Source organism: Aulonocara sp. 'chitande type north' Nkhata Bay, linkage group LG5 (genome assembly GCF_057382095.1).
Source record: "Aulonocara sp. 'chitande type north' Nkhata Bay isolate Kocher_YH1m ecotype deep benthic linkage group LG5, A_spYH_male_GT1.1, whole genome shotgun sequence".
Lineage (NCBI taxonomy): Eukaryota > Metazoa > Chordata > Actinopteri > Cichliformes > Cichlidae > Aulonocara > Aulonocara sp. 'chitande type north' Nkhata Bay.
The window spans coordinates 33,441,919-33,453,017 of NC_141348.1; the positions used below are offsets into that span (position 1 = coordinate 33,441,919).

The following is an 11,099-nucleotide window of genomic DNA, read 5'->3' on the forward strand; positions in this document are numbered from 1 at the left end:
CTGAGTCTGCTTCTAGAAAAAAACAAACAATTTTAAATAAAATTGATTCGTTTTTTTATGCTTAATGCCTGATTCATAAATTTTAAGTTCTGCTACTGCTTTTGCATTTTCCATTGAGTGTCTATACATGCTGACTGGAAATATTACTTTTTAAAAAATAATATTAATTATTACAGTTTTACCATAACTAATTTGGGACTCCTATAATAGGTTATTTCTTTTAACTAGTTTAACCACTACAAAATAAGTGATGTGACGTGCTTTTTGGAAAAAGTACACTGTGTGAAGTTAACATTTACAGTATTGCAATTGTTCCCCTTATATATTATTAATTCCGGAATCTTAAATTGTTGAATATCTTTCTACGTTCACTGAAGTTTAAAACAGACTCTGAAGAGTGTGATGACTCTGCAGTATTTGTTTTTTTCTCTCTTCACTGTCCTCACACCTGGAAGTGGTGAAGAAACAATAAAAACAGTAGCTTTGGGTGCGTTGTTTTCTCTTCATTTTGGCCTCCCGTCCACACCGAGATGGCGTTTTCACTCTCGAAAACGCATACATTTGAAAACGTGCAAAACTGCTCTTGCGTCGCAGTGTGGACAGCGAAAATGCAAACTTTCTAAAATGATGACGCATGTTAGTCATATGATGCAGTCATGTGACCAATTAAAGTAAGACAGCAGTTGTTTTGTTTGCTCTCAATTTTAACAGCCTTATTAAAGATTAATATCAGTCTGTACATGCTCCAGATAGCTTTTCTTCAAATTCTTTAACTATCTTTTGCAACTTTGTACTTTTGTGTTACTGGCAGCAAAAACTCCACCTCATAGTTAGTCCATTTAAAAAACTCGGTGCTTTTCCTCAACATTTTGCCACGACGTTTCAAAGAGCCGGAAAGTAAATAAGCAGCAGACAGAAATGAGGCAGGTCAAATCTTCTTGCGTTTCACGCACGCGCAGTACTGGAACGTAAGTGTTTTCGGCCATTTCAATGTGGACGCGCAGCCTAAACAGGGAAACCCAGGCCTCCCTTTTCCCAGCCACCTCCTCCAGCTTATCTGGGGAAACACCAAGGTGTTCCCAGGCCAGCCAAGAGATATAATCTTTCCAGCCTGTCCTGGGTCTACCCGGGGCCTCCTCTCGGTGGGACATGCCCTCTCCCCTCACAGGAGTCTGAGATACTTAAACTCTTTCACTTATAATAATAACAATAATGGATTGCATTTATATAGCGCTTTTTGGGACCCTCAAAGCGCTTTACAATTCCACTATTCATTCACTCTCACATTCACACTGGTGGAGGCAAGCTACAGTTGTAGCCACAGCTACCCTGGGGCAGACTGACAGAAGCGAGGCTGCCATATCGCGCCATCAGCCCCTCTGGCCATCACCAGTAGTCGACCACTTGGGGTAGTAATTCGTTCCTGGCCTGGCATGGGTACTCCAACCTTTTCCAGCTGAGGATCATGGCTTCAGACTTCAGTGCTGATTCTCATTCCTGCTGCTTCACACTCAGCTGCAAACTGTTCCAGTGCAAGCTGGAGGCCACATCTGATGAAGAAGCCTGACCCATAATCATAAGTGAATTGATGGCGTATTTTCATGACCCAACTGGGCAGGTAGACAGCGTGGACACCCAAGGTTGTGAATGCAATAACTTGAGAGTGAGATGACATAGGATTTTGAAATTCATACCATAGACGCAACTACTAAAAACCTTGGATGAGTTTGAATCTCAGTGACCTTGACCTCAAGTTCTAAACAATCTAAACACTCTAAACAACTTGTCCGGAACTGTTTTTATCATCTAAGAAACATTTCTAAACTCAGGCTACTGGTGTCAAAGGCAGAACTTGAGATGATTATTCATGCATTTATCTCTTCTCGTTTGGATTATTGTAACGGTCTTTTTACGTGTCTCAACAAATCAGCTCTGGATCGCCTTCAGTCTGTACAGAATGCAGCGGCAAGACTTTTAACTGGTACAAACAAGAGGTCACACATTACTCCAGTTTTGGCTTCTCTTCATTGGTTGCCTGTAAATTTTAGGGTTCATTTTAAAATTTTAGTTGTAACTTTTAGAGCTCTGCACGGTGAAGCTCCCCAGTATATCTCTGACCTGCTGAAACCTCATGCTTCATCCCGAGCACTTAGGTCTTCAAGTCAGAGGCTATTGGTGGTCCCACGTACTAGGTTTAAAACACGTGGGGATCGGGCTTTTCAGGCGCTGGCACCTAGGCTGTGGAACTCTCTGCCGTTGTCTTTACGCTGTCTAGACTCTACTGACTCCTTTAAAAAGCAGGTGAAGACATTTTTATACAAACGGGCTTTTAATTAATTTTAACTTGTATGTCTGATCTTATTGTAAAGCACTTTGTGATTTTTATCTGTGAAATGTGCTATATAAATAAATTTTACTTACTTTTACTTACCGTATTTCCCGGACTACAAAGCACACCTGAATATTAGCCGCACAAGCTAAAATCAGGGGAAAATCCTGTTTTGTACATACATTAGCCGCACCTGACTAAAAGCCGCAGGTGTTTCAATGTTGACTTATCATATGTAAGAGAATATGCACAAAGCGAAATGTCAGGAAAGAGATGGCTGTTTGGAGACACATCCCTTTTATTAATATTTTTGAAAAACAAGTTATGGGTACATATTTGCACATTAACTGCGCTTCATAAATGAGTAACAAATGTAGTACATAACAATAACCTACAGCACACCAGAAAAATAGATTGGACTACCTTTTAGGCTCAGGTGCTGTGACACGGCTTTAACAAGAAGAAAAGTCAGTCATTCACCACCATCTTCCTGCGCACTAAAACCACCAAAGTCCTCTTCTCCAGTGTCGGAAACGAACAGGCTCAGGGTGGCTTCGTCATCCACTCTCAGCTTCTTTACTTCGTTGTCATTGTCAGAGTCGAACACCCTCTGAAGGGCCGTGGCGGTGTCCTCCTCTCCATCATGCAGCAGTCCAGCCCTTCGAAATCCGTTGGTGATCATGGATGTTTTCACACTTTTCCACGCTGTCAGATTCCACCGGTGGAGTTGGGCATAACTTGCTTTTCGCAAGTTTATCGCCGCACATCATCCACGCCTCCCGCTGAACGCGTAGCGCTACTTTGAAGTTTGTTTTTCGCGCTTCTTGTATGGTACTATGTTGCCTGGCGGATGGACATGTGACCAACATACCACCCTTAAACCCCGATACTGTGTGTCTGATCACATTCCCTTCCGCCAGGCAACGTAGTGCCGTACAGCAGCGGAACAAACAAAACAAATCGTCTTACGATATGACAAAAATCATGGACAATCCATAGAAAAGCCGCACCTGACTAAAAGCCGCAGGGTTCAAAGCTTGTGCAAAAAGTAGCGGCTTATAGCCCGACAATTACGGTAAGTTCAAAGTCAGAGGTCAACTTTTCTGCAAATGACCTAGGACAGCGGTCCCCAACCTTTTTTGCGCCACGGACCGGTTTATGCCTGACAATATTTTCACGGACCGGCCTTTAAGGTGTCGCGGATAAATACAACAAAATAAAACTAGTACCGGTACCGAAAAAAAGAAGATTTATTCATAACACACGTGAAAAGACCCAGGAAAACCAAGTTCACGATAAAAATGATAACAAAATAACGCTGAAAACCGATAAAAACCCTGAAAACCATACATTTCACACCTGAGCCTCAACTCTCGCAGCCCGGTACCAAACGACTCACGGACCGGTACCGGTCCGAGGCCCGGGGGTTGGGGACCGCTGACCTAGGACTTTCAAATATAAAGCTGAGGTACATCTACTAGGAGACTGAGGAGAAGCAGCTACCAGTATTTTTTGCTTTTTCCTACAAAATTTTAAATACATGTTTTAAATTTATACATTAATCCTAATTTTCTGTGATCTGTAGCGGGTTGTAGCCCAGAAGCTGGACGGCTAACAGGCTGCACAAGCAACATCTTCTCTATTCTGTGAGGGATTTTCATAACTTCATTTGATTGGATCCTGTTAGAAAAGTTAATCATTTCCCAACTCCACAATCCACAATTCAGTTTGGCAACAAATTGCACCATCATGTTCAAAGTGAATAAGAGGTGAGAGAGTGCTGAAACCTGAACTGCAAAGGTTTGAAACCTCTATATTGGGATCCACACAGTGTTCATAACACATCTACGCTTTGTTTATGTACATTTCTCAAGGACTGTTAGCACATTTGTTGTGTATATTTTATTTTAATGCAAACCCTTTCAAGGAAGGGTTTTCCTCCTGTGGTCTCAATACAAACTCAACATGTGTTGTGTAATTTTGGTAATTCAGACTTATAAAATTAGCTTGGCTAGGTGCCTTTTTGTATGCCATGATACTGATGGCAAACTTCAAATCCACAGGATCTCCCAAGCTGTGCTGCAGTTGCACTTTACTCAGCACAGCACCAGACCATCGTTGCAAGGTGGAAACCACTGAAAATAACATGTTTCAAATCACAGCCCATGTGAAAGCACCTTACAGATGGGTGAACTGACGATACCTTAAGTGTGCAGTAAAAGCTTTCCAAGAAGTGTTAAACTTCTTTACCCTGACTCCTAGAACAGCACTCTTTCTTCTATTTGTGACCTCCTGATTTTCACACTTTGCTTCAGGTTTTTCCTTGCCTGCATAATGAAAGGCACACTTCAGCAGTGTAGACTGGCACTGGGTCTCCCTTCATGTGGCTTGAAACTTGTGAGAGGGGCTCACAGAAGCAGGGGAAAGCTCTGGAGGTGGGGAAGGAAGCAAAGGAGTCGGTGGCTGATGTTATATTCATAGATTCATGAATACTAAAAGAGCCAGAAGTGTTGAGTTACTTGTGTAAATGAGGACAAAAACTCTAAATATGTAATTCTGATGAACAGAAATTAGTTTTAAGAGATTAATCAATGTCAAGAAAGGGAGTTTTAACTCGAGTGTCCAAGCTGTTTTATCAAACATGTACATTATAGCCTGCTAAAAGTCTATAATTCAAATTTTGTAGATATAAATGAGATGTTGTTGAAATTATACAAAAAAAAAGGAAAAAACAAAATTTTTTGTGAGCTGTTGTAGATGCATAAAGGCAATAAGAAGGCAGTTGCTGGGTGATTACCAGGCAATGTGATTGCATCATAATATACCATGCATAATTCAGCTTTTGTTAATTAAAAATTAGGTTTCCTCAGCAGGAAATGGATAGGTGTCCACTCCAGGTCAGGGATGAGCTGCTCCCCCAAGCAAAGGAGTTTAAATATCTAAGGGTCTTGTTCAAGAGGGGAGAGGGAAACTGGAGCTTTACAGACAGATTGATGTTTCAGGAGTGTCACCAGGAGGGGACAGCTGAGGACAAGTGAAGCTGTAGATTTAGATGGATGGAGGGTGTTATTGTCATAAGATAAACTTTCTTTATAAGGCATTATAGATGTATAAAAGGTAAACACAGGTCATTTTAATCCATTGCTAGATTGTTGCTAGGCAATACGATGACATAATATCTGATATAGATTAGAACCTTCAGGGGACTAAAATGTACTTGTGTGACAAGTTTTGTTGCTCAACTCCTCAAAAAAGCATCATTGTTATTTTGAGGATTACATTTTTCCTTCAAGGCTTCCACAGCAATAAATCTTCACTCTCTCAGCAAACATGGGTGAAACATCGACATTATCTCCCCAGTGGGTGTGGTGTGACAGCAGAAAGTGCTCTGTAGTAGGACAGATGGCTGCACAAAGCTTCAGTCAGACTGGCTCCTCAAAGAGAAAACTATCTGTTGGATTAATGAAGTGGAGAAATTAAATGCATGCCTTTCTTTTCTTTTTGTTTCAATATGATATTTGATTGACAAGTTATTTGAATATTAAATGGCTATGATCAGACATTGAAGCTATGTCTAGCTTCATGTTAATCCTTTCGTATTTGTTGCATTGCTTCTCTGCTCATAAATCTGATCATTAAAAACCTGTTATGTTGTTCCGTGTTTAAGATGAGAAATGGACTTCAGAGCAGGAGATTGTAGTTTGAAGTCTAAAGCTTTTTATATATATATATATATGTTCTTAATCCTATCACAGTTAAGAATATTTCATTTGACTCCATAATTTTATTGTATTTCACATGACTGCATAATTTTTTTTTCAGAGCCAGTGTTCTTCCCAGTCTTCCCAGAAGCAAACTCCTCAGTCTTGTATCATTAATGAGAATTCGGCAGCTAGGTTTTCAGCTCTTCTTTCCAATCTGCCCATATCAACACCTAATTTTATTTTATTTTTTTAATTTAGTGATTTAGTTCATTGGTTTGTTAGTGTATGTTCATCAGTTCTCAATAGCATAGTTCTGATAAAAGCCCAACAGATTAGATTCATTGCCGTAGAAGACAATGGAAAAGTCTTGATCCTTTTCATCTGATCAACTGTCTCATCAAGTTTTATTTTCCAAGTTTTATCTGATTTCCAAGATCTCCTTAAAATATAGTCTCCCACATAGGTACTTCTTCCTTCCAAGCTGACGTCCCTCCTAAATTTATTAATGATGTTCTGCCAGTCATCTTTCCTCGTCTAAAATAAATCATTTCCTTTCATCTGGCTGCATTCTATATTACTGCAAAACATTGTCTTCCCTCAGCTTAAAAACACTCTCTAGATCCCAATTACAGAACCATTTCTAAACTTGCATTCAATTAAAAAATTCTTGATAGACCTGTCAGGGAAACAATATCTTTGATAAATTCAAGTCTGGTTACTAATGAAACCACAGCACTGAAACAGTATTATTAAAAAATTGCTAATGATATTCTTTTGAACCCAGATAAGTGTGAATATTCCATTTTAGTCCTCTAGGACTTATCTTCAGTTTTAGACACCACTGACAGATCTAGACAGATTAACAGCGGGTTTGGTATCTCTGGAACTGCTCTCAAATGGGTTTATACTCAGAGATGTTGAATAGAGAGTCGCATCTTCTCCGTTCATAAAAATGGACCAATTTTTTAAAAAAAAATCTTTTTAAGGGCAATGGTGTATCATAGTGTCTCGCAATTGTTCCTGAAAGTTAGCAACATACACTAGCTGGGGATGCACTTTTAAGAAAGTAAGAAGTTAAAAAACTAGACAGTAAGGTATTACCATGCAGCAATCACTTTCAGCTGTGGAGTAAGTCAGCTGTTAGTTGATTTTTTTTTCATAGAGTGTTATTAATCCCGAAGGAAATTCATACCGTGGTTATGTGATCGGCTGCTCCCACAGATGATCACTCTATAAAAACATGAATTTGAAGATGAATTAATTTGTAGATTTTGGACATATGACCAGTTGACAATAAGGCATCAAACACATAATATTAACCAGGAACAAAAAAAATGTATAATTTTATCCTAATGTTATGAAATTAGAAAAGCAACTTTTGCTGGTTGAATGAAATATAACATTACGACCTGTAGCTTTGTGGCCCGTTTAAACATATTTATCCACTGTTGTAATAAAATGATAAGTGCACAACAATAAGGTAAATGGCTAGCTGTTTTTGTGATTAAGATTCAAAGAGCATATTTGTGAATTTTTGTAACTTGTGTTTTTTTTTGTGTGTGTGTGTGAATATTTCATGTTTAAACTGTTAAGTGAGAAATGTGTTTTCTAAACAAACCTCATGCTGGTCCACCGAATCATTCTGACGTCAGCTAACAGTACCGAGAGTCACATGACAATCGCATCCTTTCTTTTGAAAGTCTTAAATTCATTTGTCATTAAGATTATTTTCAGTCTGAGTTATTGTGGAATTACTGACAACACAATGAAGAAAATCTGACAGATAAACAAAAATTATAATAATTTAAAAATCTATATTCCATTAGTAATAACAAAAAATACTAAGTTGCGACTGGGGTTGGTTAGCATACAATGTTGAAAAATTAACAACAGCAGCTTTGACTGTGATACACAAACTTAAATACAGTACCTGATGGTAAATCACACACTTCTGGAATGTGGGTATAAATTTAGTCACTTGGAAGCAAATGGTTACAGAGGCTGACAGCCTTTAGGTGTGTTCTTTAAGGTTTTAATTACTAGGTGCCGATAAAAGCGACATAATTTGTGTTACTTCCACTGTATACCTACAAAAGAAGCCCAAACAGTATTTTGAATTATCGTGATAATTATTTTGAATTTTAAATCCTATTCTTCTATTTTATCTACCTAACAAAGAAAGAAGGACAAAAGACAAATTGTAGAAGAGAATTGGAGATGAATAATAACTACGTATGTCACGAAGGCAGGCACTGTAAGGTTTTCTGTTACCACTTTGTATAATTATATTATGTATACATTTTTACTTTGAAGTCTATATGAACAACATGTCGAGCCCGCATTCTGGGTCCCCACTGATCCCCACTATGATCGCTCTGATCATACTCAGTTAAAAGATCCATCAGAATTCTTATTAATAACTACATTGTCCTCATCTGTGCCCCCCATGTGAGGGGTACCTCAGGGCTCAATTCTTGATCCAGTTCTGTTTTCTTTATACATATTACCCTGGATCATCTACTAAACTGCTTCAAGGGCTTCTCCTATTGCTATGCTGACGATGCACAGCTGTACTTTTGTACATATGTAACAACCTCAACACCTTCTCCTACCTTGGTGAAAGCTTTATCGCTATTGATGAGTCAATATCTTCATATTTGCTCCAGAAAATCTCATAATTGGTGGAGATGGTGTTAAAGTTTAACCACTCACACAGTTCTCTCTTTCTCCAGATCCATGCAATGCTGGAGTCAATCTCCTGCAGTTTCACAAAATGGAACAAACACATGATGGACACCAGAGATTACCAGGTGTCCTTCACCTTCGGGCCATGTGACCACCAACAGGAGGTCAGCCTGCGTGTCCACCTCCTCGACTTCATCTCCAAATCTGTGAGTCCATTTTATTTTAGCTCACCGCTAGCATTGTGTGTAGAAATAAATTATCTTAAAAACCAAATATAGTCAATAATATAATTGGATTTAATGTGGTGCTATGACTTTGTGTCCATCTTCATGTTTCAGGGGTTTACGATACGCAACACACGTGTTCATCACATGAGCGAACGGGCTAATGAGAACACAGTGGAACATCACTGGACATTCTGCCGCCGAGCTCGCAAAGTCGATGAGTGATGGATGAAACAAAGGATTGATTTACATTACAGATATTTAATGTGCCATCAGGCACTGACAGAAACTTCTTTGTGTTTGTTGTTTTGTGAAAACATTGTATGTTTTGTGTTTTTGAGTTAATCCACTCAAAGTTAAAGTACAAAGTGAGGCCACTGACATCATGAGAACTTCAACAAATACTACTACTGCTTTAAAACAAACACCCAATGGACAAACGTTTACAGACAGACTTCAAGCATGTGGAATCTGTCTGTGTTTGACCCTCAAGCACCTTTTGAGATGAGCTGGATCTATGAATGTCTGCTTATCACGTCACTTCCTCAGTGTTGGACTTCACTAATCTGGAGTAAACCAACAGATTGAAAATGATTATAGTTGATTGATTTTAATATTCATGGTTTTAAATGCAGGTGTTCAGTTATCAAATACCTTGAATGCTTCATCATATCTTTCAGTACATTGTGAGTGTTGGATACAGTTTTGGCACGTCAGTGGGGTCGAAAATTGGTTGTCTGCCAGTCATTGTTCACTACAAATAAAAAATTTTTTTTTAAAAAAGGTTAGTTTTGTGTTATTAAAATTGGTCAGAATTGGGTTTTAGGGGTTTTTTGTTTTTTTGTTTTTTTGGGGGGGGGGGGGGTCTAAACTTTGAATTTGAACAAAATGACACGTAAAAGAGTTTAAAATGACACAAGCCAATATTTTATCCACAACAGAACATAAATTCTATAACAAATGTTTAAACTGAGAAGTTTTACAATCTTATGCACAGAATTACCTCATTTCAAATTTGATGCTTGCTACTGGTCTCAAAATTGGGGCAGGGGCATGTTTACCATGGTGTAGCATCTCCTCTTCTATTCAAAACTTCTTGAAGACGTCTGGGCATAGAGGTTATAAGTCTGGAGATTTGGTGTTGGAATTCCCATTCTTGCCTGATATAGGTTTCCAGCTGCTGAAGAGTTTGTGGTTGTCTTTAACGTATTTTTCGTTTAATGATGTGCCATATTTTCTCTATAGGGAAACCTTTATATACTTTTCAGCATTCATAGTTCCTTCCAAAAAATGCAAGCTGCCCATACTGTATGCACTTATGTACCCCAATATCATCAGAGAATCTACCTTTTGAACTGAATGCTGGTAACATGCTGGAAGGTCTCCCTCTTTAACCCAGAGGACACAGTGCTGGTGATTAATTTAATTTTCTACTTAGTTCAAATTCTTTTTTTTCTTTTTTTTTTTTAATATATCGTGCAACAGTGGTTGCCTCCAGGTGCTTTACAATAATACAAAGAGAACAGGAAAGACCACAGCAATCATATAAACAACCCTATGAGCAAGTGCTTTGGTACCATGCAAAGGAAAAACTCCCTTTTAACAGAAAGAAACCTCCAGCAGAACCAGGTTCAGGGAGGGGCACCCATCTCCCATGACTGGTTTGGGGTGAGGGGAGGAAGAAAGGACAAACATGTGATGTGGATGAGAGCCAGAGATTAATAACAACTAATGATTAAATGCAGAGAGGTATAAACACATTGTGAGTGAAAAAGGTGACTGAAGAAGAAACAGTCAGTGCAGCATAAGGGAGGATTAAAGGTCACCTGATCCAACCCTAAGTATATGCTTTATCAAAAACAAACATTTAAGCCTGATCTTAAAAGTAGGGAAGTAGGGTTGGACCTTAAAAGCAGGGGCCTTATTATTCAAGACCTCATATATGAGGAGCAGGATTTTAAAATCTATTTTGGATTTAATAGGGAGCCAATGAAGGGCAGCGAATACGGGGTGAGATGTGCGCTCTCTTTCTAGTCCTGGTCATTACTCTGGTTGCAGTATTTTAGATCAACTGAAGGCTTTTCAGGGAGTAATAGGACATCCTGATAATAATGAATTACAGTTTTCCAACCATGACGCACCAGAGGCCCCCATGCG

The 11,099-nt window shown here is 38.9% G+C and overlaps 1 protein-coding gene across 1 annotated transcript in view; it reads left to right on the forward strand.

Annotated features, from left to right (window-relative positions):
* kctd6a (potassium channel tetramerization domain containing 6a) overlaps window positions 1–9,726 on the forward strand; it is a 43,068-nt gene extending 33,342 nt beyond the window's left edge. Inside the window, exons 5-6 of the mRNA XM_086293101.1 lie at window positions 8,766–8,924; window positions 9,057–9,726. Of these exons, the coding sequence (XP_086149227.1) occupies window positions 8,766–8,924; window positions 9,057–9,167 (270 nt within the window). The 3' untranslated portion in view covers window positions 9,168–9,726. The remainder of the gene's footprint in view (window positions 1–8,765; window positions 8,925–9,056) is intronic.
* Window positions 9,727–11,099: the final 1,373 nt, after the last annotated feature.